The 16,811-nt window shown below is 38.5% G+C and overlaps 1 protein-coding gene across 1 annotated transcript in view; it reads left to right on the top strand.

Moving 5' to 3' along the window:
* The window catches only part of sptbn4a (spectrin, beta, non-erythrocytic 4a), a 52,082-nt gene extending 37,637 nt beyond the window's left edge, over window positions 1–14,445 (top strand). Inside the window, exons 17-19 of the mRNA XM_042498655.2 lie at window positions 707–877; window positions 1,025–1,067; window positions 9,659–14,445. Coding sequence (XP_042354589.2) covers window positions 707–877; window positions 1,025–1,067; window positions 9,659–9,958 — 514 coding nt within the window. The 3' untranslated portion in view covers window positions 9,959–14,445. The remainder of the gene's footprint in view (window positions 1–706; window positions 878–1,024; window positions 1,068–9,658) is intronic.
* Window positions 14,446–16,811: the final 2,366 nt, after the last annotated feature.

Genomic DNA, 16,811 nt, shown 5'->3' with positions numbered 1-16,811 from the left:
AAACGTTCTGCTGCTAACATCAGGCTGTAACACGCTGCTAAACCTCTGTCCAGATGGGCTCAATGGATTTATGATAAAAACTCTGATAACAGAGCCAACAATAATAAAGTGCAACAGATTAGACGTGAAGCTTGCAAATGAACAATTACTCACCTGTCCAACAGCAACACAGCCATCTCATTGACGGACTTGCAGCTACCATTTCACAAAGCTCTCAACAACATGGTAAAGCCTGTAGTCCAGCTTCTTGCTCGGTCAGTCAGTCTCTTTCTCTTTGTAGCTTCCTCCGTCACTGTCCTCTTCGATCTCCTAGCCTCAGCCATTGTATCAAACAGCACCGACATGAGCTAAATGACTTTTTTTTTTACATTTTGTTTATTGTACACAAGCTTTTAAACAAAAATGCATTAAATGCAACAGATACATAGGAGCTTACTGGCTTCTTTTTAGCTGAAGGCTGGTGTGTGATATAGTGCTGTAAAGCCGTATACACTTCTCACAAGAGAACCACGGCCTGCTGGACAAGTTGTTGCTGAAAGTAGGTGACCAGGATGCTCAGTGGGAGTGGGACAGATTGATTCTTATTGAATTCTAGGAAGTTTACCCTCGATTATTGTCAGGTAAACACATTGGCTAGGCATCGTACTAATAGCCTTTTCGCCTTAATTTGTTAAGCTCTTCTGAATGTGTCATTTGAATTTTTCAGTAAGTCCTGGGTGAACGTATACTGTGTGCTGAAAGAGGGACAGTTGACCTTCTACAAGGATGCCAGGAACCACACCACAACATACAATGAGGAGCCTCCTGTAGACCTCAGTACCTGCACATTTGATCCTTCAATGGGATACAAGAAGAAGAAAAATGTCTTTATTCTTCAGTAAGAGTTTTTCTATTGTGGCTAATTTTAATGACAGAAATGGTCATTTTATTAAACAAGAGCAATATTATTATTATTCATCAGACATATAAAAGGCATATAAGTGGACTAGAAACTAACAATCTGTGTTGATTTTCTTTGCAACAGAATGAACGATGGAAACAACTTTGCATTCCATGCAAAAGATGAGGTAAGAACATCTATATTTTACTCATGTTTAAGAGAAGCAGACATTAGGACATTCTACTTTCCTGACGTCTATGTGTATGCATTGACAAAGACAGGAGAGGGATATTCATTTTCAGTGAACTCTGCAGCCAGAGATAAATTCAGTAAAGACTACCATCTTTTGGGGAACAGGACAAAAGGAAAGTAATGATAGACTTGATGAAGGTCTGCATGCTTGCAGAGACCTAAATGCTGAGATATGTAAAGCTATGCGGGGGGATAGTTTACAACAGCAATATTGATGGAAAATATTAAACTTTAATTAAAGGTTTACTATCTAGGACTTTACTATAAATCACGGTATTGACTCATCCAGAAGTGATCATACTTTCAATCATCCCTTACTACCCACTATACGTGTTTGACAGTGTTTTTGTAAAATTCAGTTTCTAACAAAAGGATTAAAGAGTGGCGAAGGCTTCTGGAACAGAAAGTGGCATGTTGGACTTATACAGAAGCGGGTCATCTGCATACAGAGAGACTTTCATTCTACATCATTTCTGTGCAGTAACATGGATGTTAGATTATAAAGCTTCTGACACGGGTTCAGCGGCAGTTGCATATTTTAAGGGACTCAAAGGGCAATCCTGTCTAGCCTCAAAAAAATAGAAAATAGTGTTTAATTCATTAAATGAAGCAACTGATGAAATAAAAGTCTTCTTTAAGTCAAAGTGTAGTTCAATTCTAATCTGTCAAAAGCTCTGTCTGCATCTGAGGATATCAAAGCTTCACAGTAGTTCAAGGTAATGGGAATGTAGATAACATTAAACAGACATCTGAAGTTGGAAAATAATACAAACCTAAATCCTAAAAAGTTGAAATGCTATGTAAAGTGTACATTAACACAATGCAATTATTTGTAGATTGTTTCTGACTTGTATTTAATTTAATACAGTACAAAGACAAAGACACACAGGTTTTTTTTATAAACCTACACTCATGCATGAGTTTGATGCCTGCAACAAGCTCCAAAAAATTAGCATGGGCAACAAAAGCCACTTGTTTGGAACATCCTTAAAGAAAAAAGGTTAAAAGCAGGTAATTGTTTCATAAAGAAAAGGGCATCCTCAGAGTGCTCAGTCGTACACAAACAAGGCTGGGGCAAGTTTCACCACTTTGTGAAAAAACGCATCGGCAAATAGTCCAACAGTTTAAGAAGAACCTTCCCTAAAGCATAATTGCAAGTAATTCAGGGATTTCACCATCAGCAATCTAGTGTATCATCAAAAGATTCAGAAAAACTGGTGAAATCTCTGCAGGTAATTGACAAGCAATATTAAATATTATTACAGTATGGGCCCAGGAACAATTTGGCAAACCATTGTTGGGAATCACAGTGTGTCGCTGCATCTAAAGAGCAAGTTCAGACTCTATCATGTAAAGTGAAAGCCAGATAACAACATCCAGAAACACAGCCGACAAAGTGGAAAAGTGTGCTGTGGTCTGACGAGTGCACATTTCAAACTGTTTTTGTAAATCATGGACGTCGTGTCCTCTGGGCTAAAGAGGAAAAGGACCATCAAGATTGTTAGCAGCTCTAAGTTCAAAGCCAGCATGGTATGGGGGTGTTACTATCCATGGCATCATGGGTAATTTGCACATCTATGAAGGCACCATGAATGAAGAAAGGTGCGTACATGTTTTGGAGCAACATATACTTCCACTCAGATGACATCTTTTTCAGGGATGTCCCTGCTTATTCCAGCGAGAGAGTGAGACACATTCTGTACATGTTCCAACAGCACAGCTTCATAGTAAAAGAGTGCAGCTGGGTACTAAACTGACCTACCTGCAGTCCAGTCCTGTCTCCCACTGAAATGTATGGTGCATTTTTATGTGCAAAATACAACAACAGAGCACTATTGAGAAACTGAAGTAAGAATGGAAAAGAATTTCACTTTAAGAACTTTCCAAATGAGCAGTGTTGATAAAAGAAAAGCGAATGTAACTCAGTAGTCAATATGCCGCTGTCTGCTCTGACTTTTTTTGAGGGTGTAGCAGGCATCAAACTTAAAATGAGTGTATATTTTCAAAGAGGTTCATCAGACTGAACATTAAATATCTTGTCTTTGTATTGTATTCAATTTAATATGTCAAAAAGGATTTGCTGCATTCGATTTCTGGGGTGATTTGGGTTTGTTCCAGGTGTAAAACCACCAGTTATGACAATAATTTAAGGTCAGCATGAAGCAAAACAATTGGCTAAGGGGTCTTTGCCTTTTTTCAAAGGGACCTAGACAAGGCTTGTGTAAAGCAACTGGAATTAAATCATTTGTTGAACATGTTCAGTAAAGAGGGGGAGCTATGCCAAAACTGAATGGATAACCAGAAGGTCCTGGGCTCTTTCCATTTTTGTAAAGACACCATAGCAGCATGCAATTCTTCGATAGTGATTGGTTTCCCATCTCCTCAGCTACATTTTGTCCAGTTTGGTGTGGGGATATCCAATCCATCAAAAAACTACAGAAGTTGGGATGGGTAGGATTATAATCAAATGATTAAAGAAACATTATATACATTAAAATTCCTGAAATGCCTTATTCATTTTCAAAGAATCTGTCATTATTAACCAGGGGTGGGGGAGGCAATTGATTTTTTGATGCAAATACAGATTCGGACGATTCGGCATCAGGTCACAAATATCAATAACTGGTGACTGGTAAGCCGTGATACTTCTTGTTAAATGGTTAAAATTCTCTCTCAAACAGAGAGTGGTCAATAGTTGGACATAATCCTTTACCATTGCAACCAAACTGCAACTAAAGTGGCTTGGAAAACAGTAATCTGGCACTTAATTTGATGAATTAACTGTTTATCAGAACACAAATGAGACTAGAATTAGCACAACACAACAACTCTCTCTCTCACTTCCTGAAATTGATTCAGAACAGCCCTTCCATGACAAGGTGGCTCCTGTAGATCATCTCAGTCCTTTTAAGGGGGCTGGAGTCGTGGCTAAATGTGACGGCAGGGTGTGGGAATCCAAAATGGGCTGCTGTAGACAGGCATCACCAGTGGGAAGTCCCGGCAGAGAGATGTGTACATAGAATGTCCTCTAATATGATCTTGTGCGATAAGAGCAGATGCATGTTAATGGAGCAGCTGTGTGACATGCACAAAAATGATGAATATAGTAACTTGACAGCGCTGCAAACTCTTGCACTGACCGTGAGACACACACAACTGACTTTTCACACGCTCTCATGCCACAGCTAATAACAGCTATTCCAGCAGCACAGCACCATCCCTCCCTCCTCTCACACACCTGGCAGCAGTGAGTCAGTTACTATGGTTATGGGTCCATCTTGTCTAGCTGAAGTCTAATGGCTAAAATGTGTATTCATTGTCTGTTCAGAGCAGTATTTGCTGTTGTTTTAATGCTCTTAATCAAGCAACAGCATGATACAAACTCTCCGCTGTAGTCCATTTCTGCTTGAAAGTCGCCATTTGTGTGGAGAAACGTACATTGTCATGTCCCCTAACGTGAGGACGGAGCATGCCCTGAAAGAATGCAGACAGAGATTAATCTGTTTCATCGTTAACATGATACAAATCTTCTTTTGATGGGTCATCCCCCTCTGCAGCTGATTGAAATTTGAATGGGTCTGGGACTGTTTAAGATTATTGAGGTGTTTATATGGATCATGTTTAATCTGTTTGGGCTTTTAAACCTTTTCTCATCAGATTAGTAGGCTCCATGTAAACTTGCCTTATGATGATTTGAAGCAGCAAATCCAGCGGTGGAGATAGTTGATAAAAAGAAAAAATATACCGTGGGCTCCACAAGTATTCTGTAGGCATGTCCTGATTGGCCAACTATGTTTATGTAAGTGGGTGAAGGAATACTTGTAATTCGAGGAGAGTATTACCCACACAGTCCAGCAGAGATAGATTCTGAGATAGATTTAGAATGTACTAAGTGCAGCTAAATGGATTGACATTTACTTTTTTCAAAACATTTTGTTCAATCTTCTCATTTTTTGATATGCAAATAAATGTCCGACATTGCTTGGGTCTGTCTATTTTTAATTCCCTTTCTTTTTTACTAAAATATCACAAGATTTGAACAGAATACACAGTATGATGTCAGTATTTGAAGATAAAAAGTAATCTGCAGGTGAATATTTATTTTCTTATTCACTGATTATTCAGGAAATGTTCTCAATGTAATCCTGATATAGAATCTGTGCTCCTCATGAGCTTGGGTTTTCAAGAGACTTATGAAAGAATTACATTCATCATAACAAAAACAGTCAAAGCCCCAGCATTTTAAAGCTGCATCATCCAACTTTCCAGTCCCATTGTGGCCAAGGTACACAAGCTGTGGCTCTGGAGCCAGTGGCTCCATGTGGCTTTGACAAAAGTACAAACCGGTTTTTTTTTAAATACTTTTTAATTATTATTCATCCTTTTTTTAAGCCTTAGGTGATTGTTACATTTTCTACTTGTAAAAATGTTTAGCCTACACACTATACACTGAAATGTTTTAACATCCGTGACTCACTCACAAGTCCATGGCTTTTTCCTAAATTTTGGTGAACCTCAGTAACAGTGGCTAGTTTGGAGTCTCCTTGTGAGGCTAGCTGCTGATTCCAAATCCAAAAAAGAAAAGTCTCAGAGCAAAATAGAGAATTTAATAATGAGTCCTCCGATAGTGTCCTGACAGGTGGGGAACCCCCCCCCCCCTTAACTTTATTATCATTAACACACACGCACGCACAAACACACACACACACACACACACACACTCTAACCACCATAAACTACCCTAAACTTTGTTGACTGTCCTGTATTCACTTTTTCTGCGCTCTTGTCTGACCTGTAGTCACCTTTGTATTCACAACTCTTGTCTACCTCGCTGTATTTTGTTAGTATTTTGTATTTTGTCTTGCAATTAAAACTAATTTAAAAAAGAATTTAATAGTGAGTTGACAGAATTGTTTGCTGTCACCGCCAACTCTGCAACGTTAAAGCACCAGATAATCATATAAAGCCCCCTGCAGAGGAGCTATTTTGTGGTTAAGCATATTATTGAATGCTCATTTAGAACTATTAGGAATGTTGATAGGCTAATTTAGACTTAGAGGCTGTGGTACCTTTATTATAAGGCAAAAAAATATGTTTTTGAGACTCCAGACAGATTAAAAAAAAATTAGGCCAAATATAGCTCTTATGATAAAAAAGGTTGCTGACCCCTGTCCTAAGGGAACAGCCAGCGTTCACGTAAAAACATAAGACATGATCAACAACACATGAAAACAGTGATTCAACAGAGCTAGAAAAAGGAAATGGTTATCAATACCATACCAAGAAGGTTATAGATGTCCAAGAGTGCAAAGTGTAAGAAATACAGCACTTTCCTACTGAGCATAGCATTAAAACAGGTGCTCTGAAACGACATCCAGAGGGCAAAAACTTAAACTCATGCAGGAGTGGATGGTCCTCAGAGTCTAATATAGCATTAGCATTGATATAGCATGGGTAAGTCACCTCCCATACAGTTCTCATGTATGTTTACATCAGCTATAGGTACAAGGTACAAGGTAGATTTATTTTGTAATTTTTCCTAAATTTGGTTTAAGAAGAAATGAATTTAGATTTGATCCTAAATCCTGCTACATCTTTTGTCGTCAAAGGATGAGTTGAGGAGTCTGACAGCCTGGGGAAAGAAGCTGCTCTGTAATCTGTTAGTTCTGCAGCAGATACCTTTTTCCAGATGTCAGCAGGGTGAACAGACTGTGGCTGGGGTGGCTGCTGTCTTTCAGTATCCTTTGGGCTCTGTGCAGACACCTCACTTCACTGAGGTCACTGATGCTCTGTAGATGGGAACCAGTGATGTTCTGGGCAGCTTTAATCACCCGCTGTAGTCTTCCGGTCCTGGGCCATGCAGGAACCGTGCCAGTTTGTAATGTTTACAGTCATTATGCTTTCTATTGCTCCTCTGGAGAATTTAACCAGGATCTTGCTCTGGAATTTAGACTTCCAAAGTTTCTGTATTAAGTAAAGCCTTTTCTGTGCTTTTTTAACCTGATGTGTGGTGACCAAGATAGGTTCTCAGTGATAGTAATTCCAAGGAACCTACAGCTGTTCACCTGCTCCACCTGAGCTCCACTGATGTAGACAGGGGTGTGTGTCTTTGCCTCCTTCTTTCTAAAATCAACAATCAGCTCCTTGGTTTTACTGACGTTGAGCAGTAAGCTGTTCTCTGTGCACCACTCTGCAAGATTGTTGATTTCCTCCTGGTATGAACTCTCATCGTTGTTTGTAATATGGCAAATGATGGTGGTGTCGTCTGCATACTTCACAATAGAGTTCTTCTGATGTCTGGGAGTGCAGTCATGGATAGTCTATAGAGACTGAAACATGTTAATTTCTGCTGTAAAGTTGGACATTTAAAGAAGGAGATCTACAGGGATTGACTTGCTCTTGGAGCCAGCCTCAAGTGGCCATTAGAGGAACTGAAGTCTTTGGCACTTTTGTGTTCTGCATCAAGTTCCAAACAGACTGTATAAAATAATTTATGTAGTTTTGCTTTATAAATCTTCTGTGGTTTGGTCACCAACATAATACGTAATCAAAACATCACACCTCCGCACCCATGGACATGTCTTTGTGGCTTCCTTGTTACTACCTCCTGTCTTCGCTCAGAGGCGAGACCACTCTGTCTCTCCCTTTCCACAGAGGAGGCTGTAGAGCAGCGTGATATTCCCGCCTTAAACAGGCAGTGTAAATGTGGCTTTTGTCGATCTGTCCAAAACTCAGTTTCAGTACTACAGACAGCACTACATCTCCTTAAGGCCCCCACCAGCCCCTTTACAGTAAACAGCACTGTCCATGGTCCTGAAACAAACACGATGCCAGAGTCACATGTACAGTATCTTGGCTAATAATCTTTGTCGTTTTTGCTATTTTTCTGTAGATACATAAAAGTTAAACAGCTGAAGGGGCTGTTAAAACTGGGGAGGCCACAGAGAGACTAAATAAGAACATGAGGCTACTGTTTCCAAATCCAGGAAATCATTTATCTATCAGAGCACTCACATACTAACATAGCACTAGCAGAGTGTTAAATATATTTGGAACTTATGAACATTTCTCACAAAATCAGCAGGGGAGGAGCTTAGAGAAGCCGCTAGGGCTTGCAAATAGCAACTGACATGCTTCCTCTGCTAATTTTGACAGAGTCAGTCATAAGTTTAAACAGTAGCCTTGCATGTTTAAATCAATTAATTTTACTGCATGAAAAACAGCCCCATCAGTCACTTCCTGTTGCCTGGCCTGTGAGTACTCCCAGTGATATGTACTTGAGATCTGTGTCCAGTTTTCCTGCTCCTCCAGCTGATCATTGACAAATGATGCTACCTCCATAGTGTTGGGCACATTTTTCTTTCTATACAGCTCCATGCATTTTATAATCCTTCTTAGTCTACACAAACTTATCACAATATCATCCACCGTGCAGAATCTCGCCATGTCTCAACCAAAGGATTAAAGAGAACTTAATGAAATCAAGTAAAAGAGCCTTATTCTTTATCTGGGCTCCAAACGTGTTCCTCATTTAAACATGAGTTCCACCTCATAATAAAATGCCTAGGTGTCACAATTAATTATATAAGTGATCATGTTATCAAACAGTGGAAAGGAAGGGAGAATGCAAATTTTGATTACTACACATTTATGTCAATAATTATATCTAAAGACGTTTCAGCTGGTAAATTGTGGAACTGAGTATATGTGCTACGCATTATATTTTGAATTTGTGAATAACTAAAGAAATAGGTGTGTGGGACGTTACATTTTGAGTTTATTGAGTAAATGATGCAAAGATCTATAAACAAGTCCCTCACTGTTGCAGATAAGTGGTTTCATTTTAATATAAAATGAGGTCAAATTGTCCAATATTTCTCAAAAAAAGCAACGTTATAAAAAATCCAAAAATAAAAAAAAAAGATTTGTGTAGCAGAACTTTGTTTTTCCTTCCTGCCCTGTTAAACATCTCACCAACTCTCAGATTTATCTGGTGACCCTTTGGAGGTCATCAATGGTTCCCAACCCCTTGGTCAGAAAATCCTCCCGGTGGGCTGACACTGAGCGAACAGCCAAAAACAAAAACAGCCGATGTAATAAGGGAAAAGTACAATGCTCAATTCGATGGTTGCTTTCTGTGTGCTGGAAACATTTTCTACTTCTGTTTACCCAGCACTCTACACTGATGTATACTGTACTGATAAATCTGCTTCTTTAACCCTTTAAAACCTGAACACATTACCTTGATTTCCTCTTAATTTTACCCCAAATTAGTAAATATATATATATATATATATATATGATATGATATTTTTGCCCATTCTTTTCTACTTTTTTATGACTAATTCTTAAGTAATTTTCTTGTCAGCTGAGATTGTAGATTGTGAGCTTAAAATGTTGATGAGTAACAATAAAACCAATAAAACGGTGTAAATCACAAAAGCCAATCTGAAAAAGCGAAAGCTATTACCTCCATGAGAAAGAGACTCCCTGTGTAAGACACGTGTCATTTGCTGGTCTCTGTAGGAGGACCTGAAGGCCTGGACTTCAAACATCACCACCTGTATAGCTGAGCATGAGGCCATGGCCAAGTGGGACAAGCCAGTCACCTCGTCCATGGACCCAGATCACTCGGAGAGGAAGGAGAAGTCGGAGGGCGACGCAGATGCCAGGTCAGAGAGGTCGGAGCTGGCTGAAGGAGAGGAGAGGTCAGAGAAGGAGAGGTCAGAGAAAGGGGATGGCTCTGAGAAGTTAGACACGTCAGAGCTTGCCGACAAAATGGAGGGAGGGGCAGGGGGCTCCAGCACCTCTGGAAAGAGCAAATGAGGAGCACCTTTGTGTTTTAACATTACTCACTGACTGAAGGCGTAGGAGGCAGTGGGTGGGAGGGATGGATGGAGAGCATGTGCAGCTAGGTTTGCAGATCCTCAGTCACAGAGCTGGAACACACTGAGGCCATGGGCTATTGTTACTGTGACAGACTTATCTCTCAGCCCCTCCCCTTCACCCAGGCAATACATCAGTGCTTGCATTGTGCCACCTGCTGGTAGATAGGAGGTTGGCTCAGACAGACAGACTCCAACAAGTGGTCCCAGGAATTAGTCACCGTCACGTCCCATCGTTGATCGTTTAATCTCTTGGATTCACAGCATCTTTCTGTATGTATCTTTGACTGATAATGTAATGCTCTGTCTAGCTAGACGAACCCGAGAAGTGGTGAATGAAATGTTTCACAATATCAAAAAAGAAAAAAAAACGTTTTTTGAAGCAATATACTTTTTTATTTCTTCTCTTTGTTAAAGAGAGAAAAGGGGAAAAGGAAACAAGAAATAATTGCAAATGTGAACTGTGATTTGTCACATCCACATAAGCTTACTCCAGCCAGTCGTGCACCTTTACACACTTGACACATCTGTATACTAATCATAATGGCATTTAATCCCATCACATGGCTAGCTTTGAATCATGTTAATATAATGGAATGCCGGTGTTACCCACCTGACTTCATTGGTGTCAATGAATACACACTTCAACAGTTTATTTTCCCTTTTTTTGATTATTATTATGATTATTGTTATTGTTTGTCCACTATCCACAATGATCCATGTCAAGAAAAGAGCTTCCATCAAATTCTAATCCAAGGTGTGTTCAAAGTGGCAATGCTCAAAGTAATACTAAGCCTATGTGACACAATGCTTTGTATACATGACAAAAATCAGAACATTGCATGACAAAGTCTATTAGTGCACCTGTTAAACTTGCCTTTATTTTTATGTTCTTGATATAAGTTCAGCAGTATTGGAACTGCAATAATTAAATGTGAGTTTGGAGGGCCACTTCTGAAAATCCTGAGGTAGGTGTGAGACTGTTGGGCTGTGTTCTAACCACAAGCATGAAAGGAGAGAGAGGTTTTGGGGGTTAGACCAGAGAAGTGATGACTCGTTGATCTGTAACATGAATGAAGAAGCCAAACAGCCCCTCTGATGTTTGTACTGTATTACTGCAATTTCTTTTCCACAGAATGTATTGATTTCAGCTGTGAAATGTTCAATCATCACTCACTTTGTGGTGCCCCAAAATTGTAAAACCCTGAAGCAGTTCAGTGAGAGCTGAGCCTCTCTGCACCCTGTGTCTATAATTTGAACTTCAAACTGATTGGGATCTTTCCATCAAAGGCAAGTTAAATGTAACAGTGTCATGATTCCAGTCATGAATTGTATATACCTATCTTTGTATGTATACCAATAAATCCTGTGCTCTAATAAAACAATATTCTGAACTGAAATGGGTTAAACTAAAACATTTGTATTAATCCACAAATAAAAACAATCATCACTCAGATATATTAATGTTTATTACATTTAAATGAAAAATATGCAAATTAGGGGCCACTATTAAATATCATAGTGTATATAAGTACACCAGTATGTAGTTGTATGAAACACCTTTTACCAGGGAGGAGCAGCAGGACATACTGTAAGTATGCTTGTTGTATTTTTATATGCCTATATTCATTCATATCAGATTCAGGAGTCCCGCAGCCCCAGTGACAATGTGTACTAATAGCTGATTGAGTAGTCTGTGTGTCTGTGAGAGGTGTGCTACATTTAGAGATTAGGCCTACAAAAAATAAAAACTCACCAAGCCTGGGCAGCTGAGTACATGCTCATGTGGATAATGAATCTATTGGTGACTAAAGTGAAGTCCAGTGTGCCGTGATCACAGACATGACCAGGCACTGTTTGTTTGTCATGTATACCAATTATTTTGACATATACAAATACAACTGAAAGTTTCCTTGACCTTTGAAACCCGGGCAATATTGGTTTGGTTTCTTTCAAAAACATGGGGATAAGAAGGCAATGAGCAACTTAACAAGACTGGTCCAAAAATTTGTTAAGCAAATGTTACGAGAAAATTACCTGAAAATAAGCAACAAGTAAAGAAAAAAAAGAAAACTTTAAAAAAAATTCTTTAATGTATATTTTTTTCCTGTGATATAATTCTAAAATTTTGCTTTCTATGTTACATAATGCCCCCACACACACACACATTTATTTAATTATATTTATTGAACATTTTATTTATTCTATTTTATTTTCATTCATTTTAATTTATTTTTCATTAATGTATTAATTTATTCATTTATTTATTTGAAAGAAATTTTAAGGTAATTTTCTTGTTACATTTTACTGATTTCTTGAAATTTCTTGACAAGTTACTCATTGACTTTTTTACCCGTTTTTTTTTTTTTTTTTTCAAAAACTCAGTTCTCTTAGCCTTCAAAGGGTTTATGTCAGGAACATTGTGCTCACATTAAAAGTCCTATCAAACTGCACCTGTTAAAAAGTGACTTCTTAACAGTCTTCCTTTCTCTAAAAGACCAAAAGTATCTTTTTTGTAATGCAGCCATGTTTGAGCTGACTGACTTGAGGATTGTGATGACAGTGTGCTGTCTCTGTCTGTGTCACTGCAGCCTTCACATGAGCTAAACCACAACAGAAAAGCTATATTATGGTGTGAATGTTTTTTTTTCACTTGTCACTCACTTTTTGTTTTTACACAAGTGCCATGTCGTGCAGTTTGATGAAAAAGTGGATCAGAAGAGAAAACAAACATGAATACCAACAGTGTCATTGCAATACATATTTTTATCATTGAAATAGAAGCTTGAGTATTTTGGTGTGGCTGTAAATGTTCTAACTCATTGCTCATGGCAGATATTTAGCCCACAGCACCATGTGCGTTTTAACTGTTTGCTTCCCATCACTTTTATCAAACACTGGGGGGATTTTTTCCACTATGTTATAACGGTAACAGTTGAAATTAAATAGCAGCGTAAAGCGTAACTGAAGAAAAAAATATTGTGCAAACTTTGTTTCCCTCATTGATGGTCTTACAAGTATGTATGTCGTTGTTACTTTACATTACGAGTTGCTGCTATGACATTAAATAAATCTCCAAACCTGCTGATGCAAACTTGATGTGCAGTTGATGTGGACACACATGCTGGTCACAGACACACACACCTGAAGGAAACTTTGCTCCTCACATTGGTTTCAGCTGCTGTACTCAAATCCACGTTCTTAACCCTTTAAAACCTGGAGCAACATTGCCTTTCTTCTGATGCTGTCAGACGCTTTTCACAAATAATAAAATCTTGGTGATTTCTTTTGAAAACACAGGGGAAAAGGCAATGAGCCACTTAACAAGAAATGTACAACACATTGCAAGAAATAAGTAAATTTAGAAAACTATTTTTAAAAAGCTAGAGGAAAAATGTCTAGGGAAAAAAGGAAAAAGCTAAGAAAAAACGAATTATCATACATACATATTAATGCTACTGAATTATTATATTTTTAAGCACTTTTTCCCAGATCATCCCCCCCTTTTTTAATTCAGGTTGGTCTTTTTTTAATTATTAAATAATAATTAATTTTCCTCCCATGTTTTTGAAAGAAATCAAGTGAATTTGCTCAGGTTTCAAACTGAACTTTGACTGCAGCTCTCTCAGAATTCAGCTGGAACGATGATACATTCTCATCATGAGGACTGATTCGCGCTGACTGCATATGATAAGCTCCAAACACTGTGCTAAAGCCACATTGCTTCCAACCTTATGGAACAGATTGTAGAGGTCATGCATGAGAGACAACAGCAGCATACAGTATGGAGGTACACACATTCAGCTGATACTCTCATTCAAATGATGCAGATCTGTTTTTAGGAACCCTCAGAGGGTGTGTGTGTGTTGGCGTTCACACTGCAGGACTGCCTGCTGGAGATCATCTGAAGGGCTGGTATTTTCCAAACTGTGTCCATGTCATGGAGTTATCTCCGTGCTTCACATCTGCCCTGTGTTTCTGTACATACACTAACTGCTACAAACATTTTGATGCTGTATTTATGGCTTTCTTATAGCAATCATGGAAAAAGCTGAATGAGATTCAGCTTTTTCAAGAGATTCAGGAGTTCCGTATGTGCAGTTTTAAATCAAATGTGAGTGGACATGTGAATAATTGATGGGAGTAAAAATAAAGGTTCATGCACCCTTTGTTTGGCACTGAGGTGGAGCGGCATGCACAGTGTTTGACCGCAGTGCTGATGCAGGGTCTGTTCCATGACAAAACACTGACAGTACAGACATGAATACAGTATTGCACAAACTCTGCACAACTTGATGTATGTTTGAAGAATGTACTCTTTAATTTATTTATGATGATGATGTGTTGATTGAACTGAATAACTTCTGCCAATATCTGTGTGTGGAAAAATGAAATATGTATTGTCTCATAAAATCTGTTCATTCCTTGATTTTGCTTTTGTCTTTTGTCCCCTCTGTAGGTCTGTAGCATGGACACTGATGGACACTTTAAACTCTTACAGTCACAGTTAGTCTCAGTAATAGAGCATCTTAAGATGAATTCTTGTGATTTATTGTCTGATTGATAAAACTGCAATATATATGAATCACTGCTAAACAATTTTAACCAAGAAGAATGAGGATATACTGTATCTTTGGCATTTTTCAGCAAAACTGTATACAAACATTTGCTACAACTACAGCCCTGATACCATGAATACCTGATACCAAGTAGCCTCTAAGACCTGTATCTCTCCTAAATCCTCCAGAAGATATGATGACTTTTCAGCTGTGATCAAATGCTTCGACTCGTGTCAAAAGTGAGACAAAATGTACAGTTTAACATGACATGCATCTCTCTTTGACATCCGGGTTGTTAATAATGTCAAGCTGAGAGGCAGATGCATGTTGGTAGATTTGATGAAGAATTTAGACTTTGGCTCATGCTGTCACCACAGTGACATCACAATTGTGTCACATTGTCCTCCACCAGCTTTACCAGTTACAGTTCAACCCAAACACAACATCACCTTGTATTAGAGGAGTCTGAAAATAAATATTACACAGTTGATGTGGCTGTCATCAGTCAATGTGGCCAAAGCAGGACATAATCTCCAGTGCCATGCTGCAGAGGAATGTTCAGGGTCTTACAGGAGCTGTGTGTTCCAGCCTTTTTGTGTTCTGTCTGCCTCTTAGTGGACACATTTGTGCACAAACTGAGCTCTTTAGTTTTCACTCTGCAGTATTGGCTCCTTTCTCCTTGTGTAATACTAATGCCATTAAAAAATGTGGTTCTTGCACAGTTTCTATGTGGACCTCTGGACAATGGAGGGACACACGAGGTGCTCAGACAGACAAGGAGAAAGACCCTGAGATGTCTTGATTATCAACAGGTTTATTATTGGGTTTTTTGGGTTTTTTTTTAGGTATGGCTTTATGAGGTCCAAAAGTCTTTTTTCCAGGGAGGAGTGTTGTCCTTTAAGACTGGATCTGTGGACCAGAGCAGCATTAGATAAGAATGTGCCACAGAGTGTATAAACTGTAAGCTACAGGGCTCAGCTGATGATGGTTTGTTTTAGACGTCCCATCTACTCTTGGAAGCAGATTGTTTTTCTTCTCATGCAAAGAATAAACCATGTCATTTTCTATTCTCTTTTATAGTCTTCTTGTGTGTTATAACACAAAGTGCGTTTGACACTTGAACATCAATATCTGCTGAAGAGGCAGAGTTTCCCAGTAAAACATCTGGACATTACAGCAGGATTTTGCGACATCACAACTAGTTTGAAGCTTATTATGGACGGTTTGAAACTTACACAAATGTGATGTGGAGACTTGAAGCCTCCGGTGTACGCCTACTCTCTTTACAGGTCACGCTGTGACTCTTATCTCCAACAGACCATTAACGCTCTACTCCCTCCCCGTCCCCCAGTCTTTCTCTTTTTCAGCACATGTTTGTGTTCTGCCATAATCCCCCCATAGACAGAACCAGTGGTGCTGTTAGGCCTGAGCGTCCAAGTCTTCACACCCAAATGTTTGATAAATAGCCCTGCATCTATTCATATAGGCTTTATACATATATATGTGTGTATAAATATATGTATAAAGCCTATTTATATCTATATATATGTGTGTATGCGGTTGTGTTTTTATCAATTAATCTATCGATTATTTTTTTTATTGATCTATTATTTTTTTATTATTCGATTAATATAACAACAAATTTACCGAAAATAACCTTTTAAAATGCTGCAAGGCATTACCCCCCCCCCAAAAAAAATAGCATAGTCTTAACCGGTATAAATGATGTAAAGTCTCTCCAAGCTGAAATTAATGCAAGAGCTTGTTCCACTCAAGTAAAAGGAATGTAGTGCAATCTACATTTAGCAATCCGACAGCAAAATAAATAAAACAATGTAATATTTAAGTCACTTAACAAAACAGTTACTCTTTGTTACAGTAACAAACCTCAAATCCAGTCCAACAAAACATTAAAATTAGTGTAATTTGAATAACATTATAACTTTTCAGAACAGAAATAATTATAACTAGTACATTATTTCTGCATCAAAATAAATCAGCCCTAACTGGGTCCTAAGGCATATCTCTGCCTGCTGATATGAGTGCTGTATTTTCATATTTATAAGCACATATTCCACTCATTTATGAAGTTATACAAGCTCCTGCACAGCTGACAACCCCGTCCTGTAAATGTTTCAAAATAAAATGCATTCTATCAGCAACTGATGACATTCTGTCCACAGAGACGGAGGCAGGTAGCTTTTGTTTAGAAAGGGAAGCACGGAAGTTGAGGTA

The sequence above is a fragment of the Plectropomus leopardus genome, chromosome 15 (genome assembly GCF_026936395.1).
Source record: "Plectropomus leopardus strain MGB_pleo_1.0 chromosome 15, ASM2693639v1, whole genome shotgun sequence".
Classification (NCBI taxonomy): domain Eukaryota; kingdom Metazoa; phylum Chordata; class Actinopteri; order Perciformes; family Serranidae; genus Plectropomus; species Plectropomus leopardus.
The sequence above is the reverse complement of the archived record's forward strand: the minus strand, read 5'-3'. Positions and strand labels throughout refer to the sequence as shown.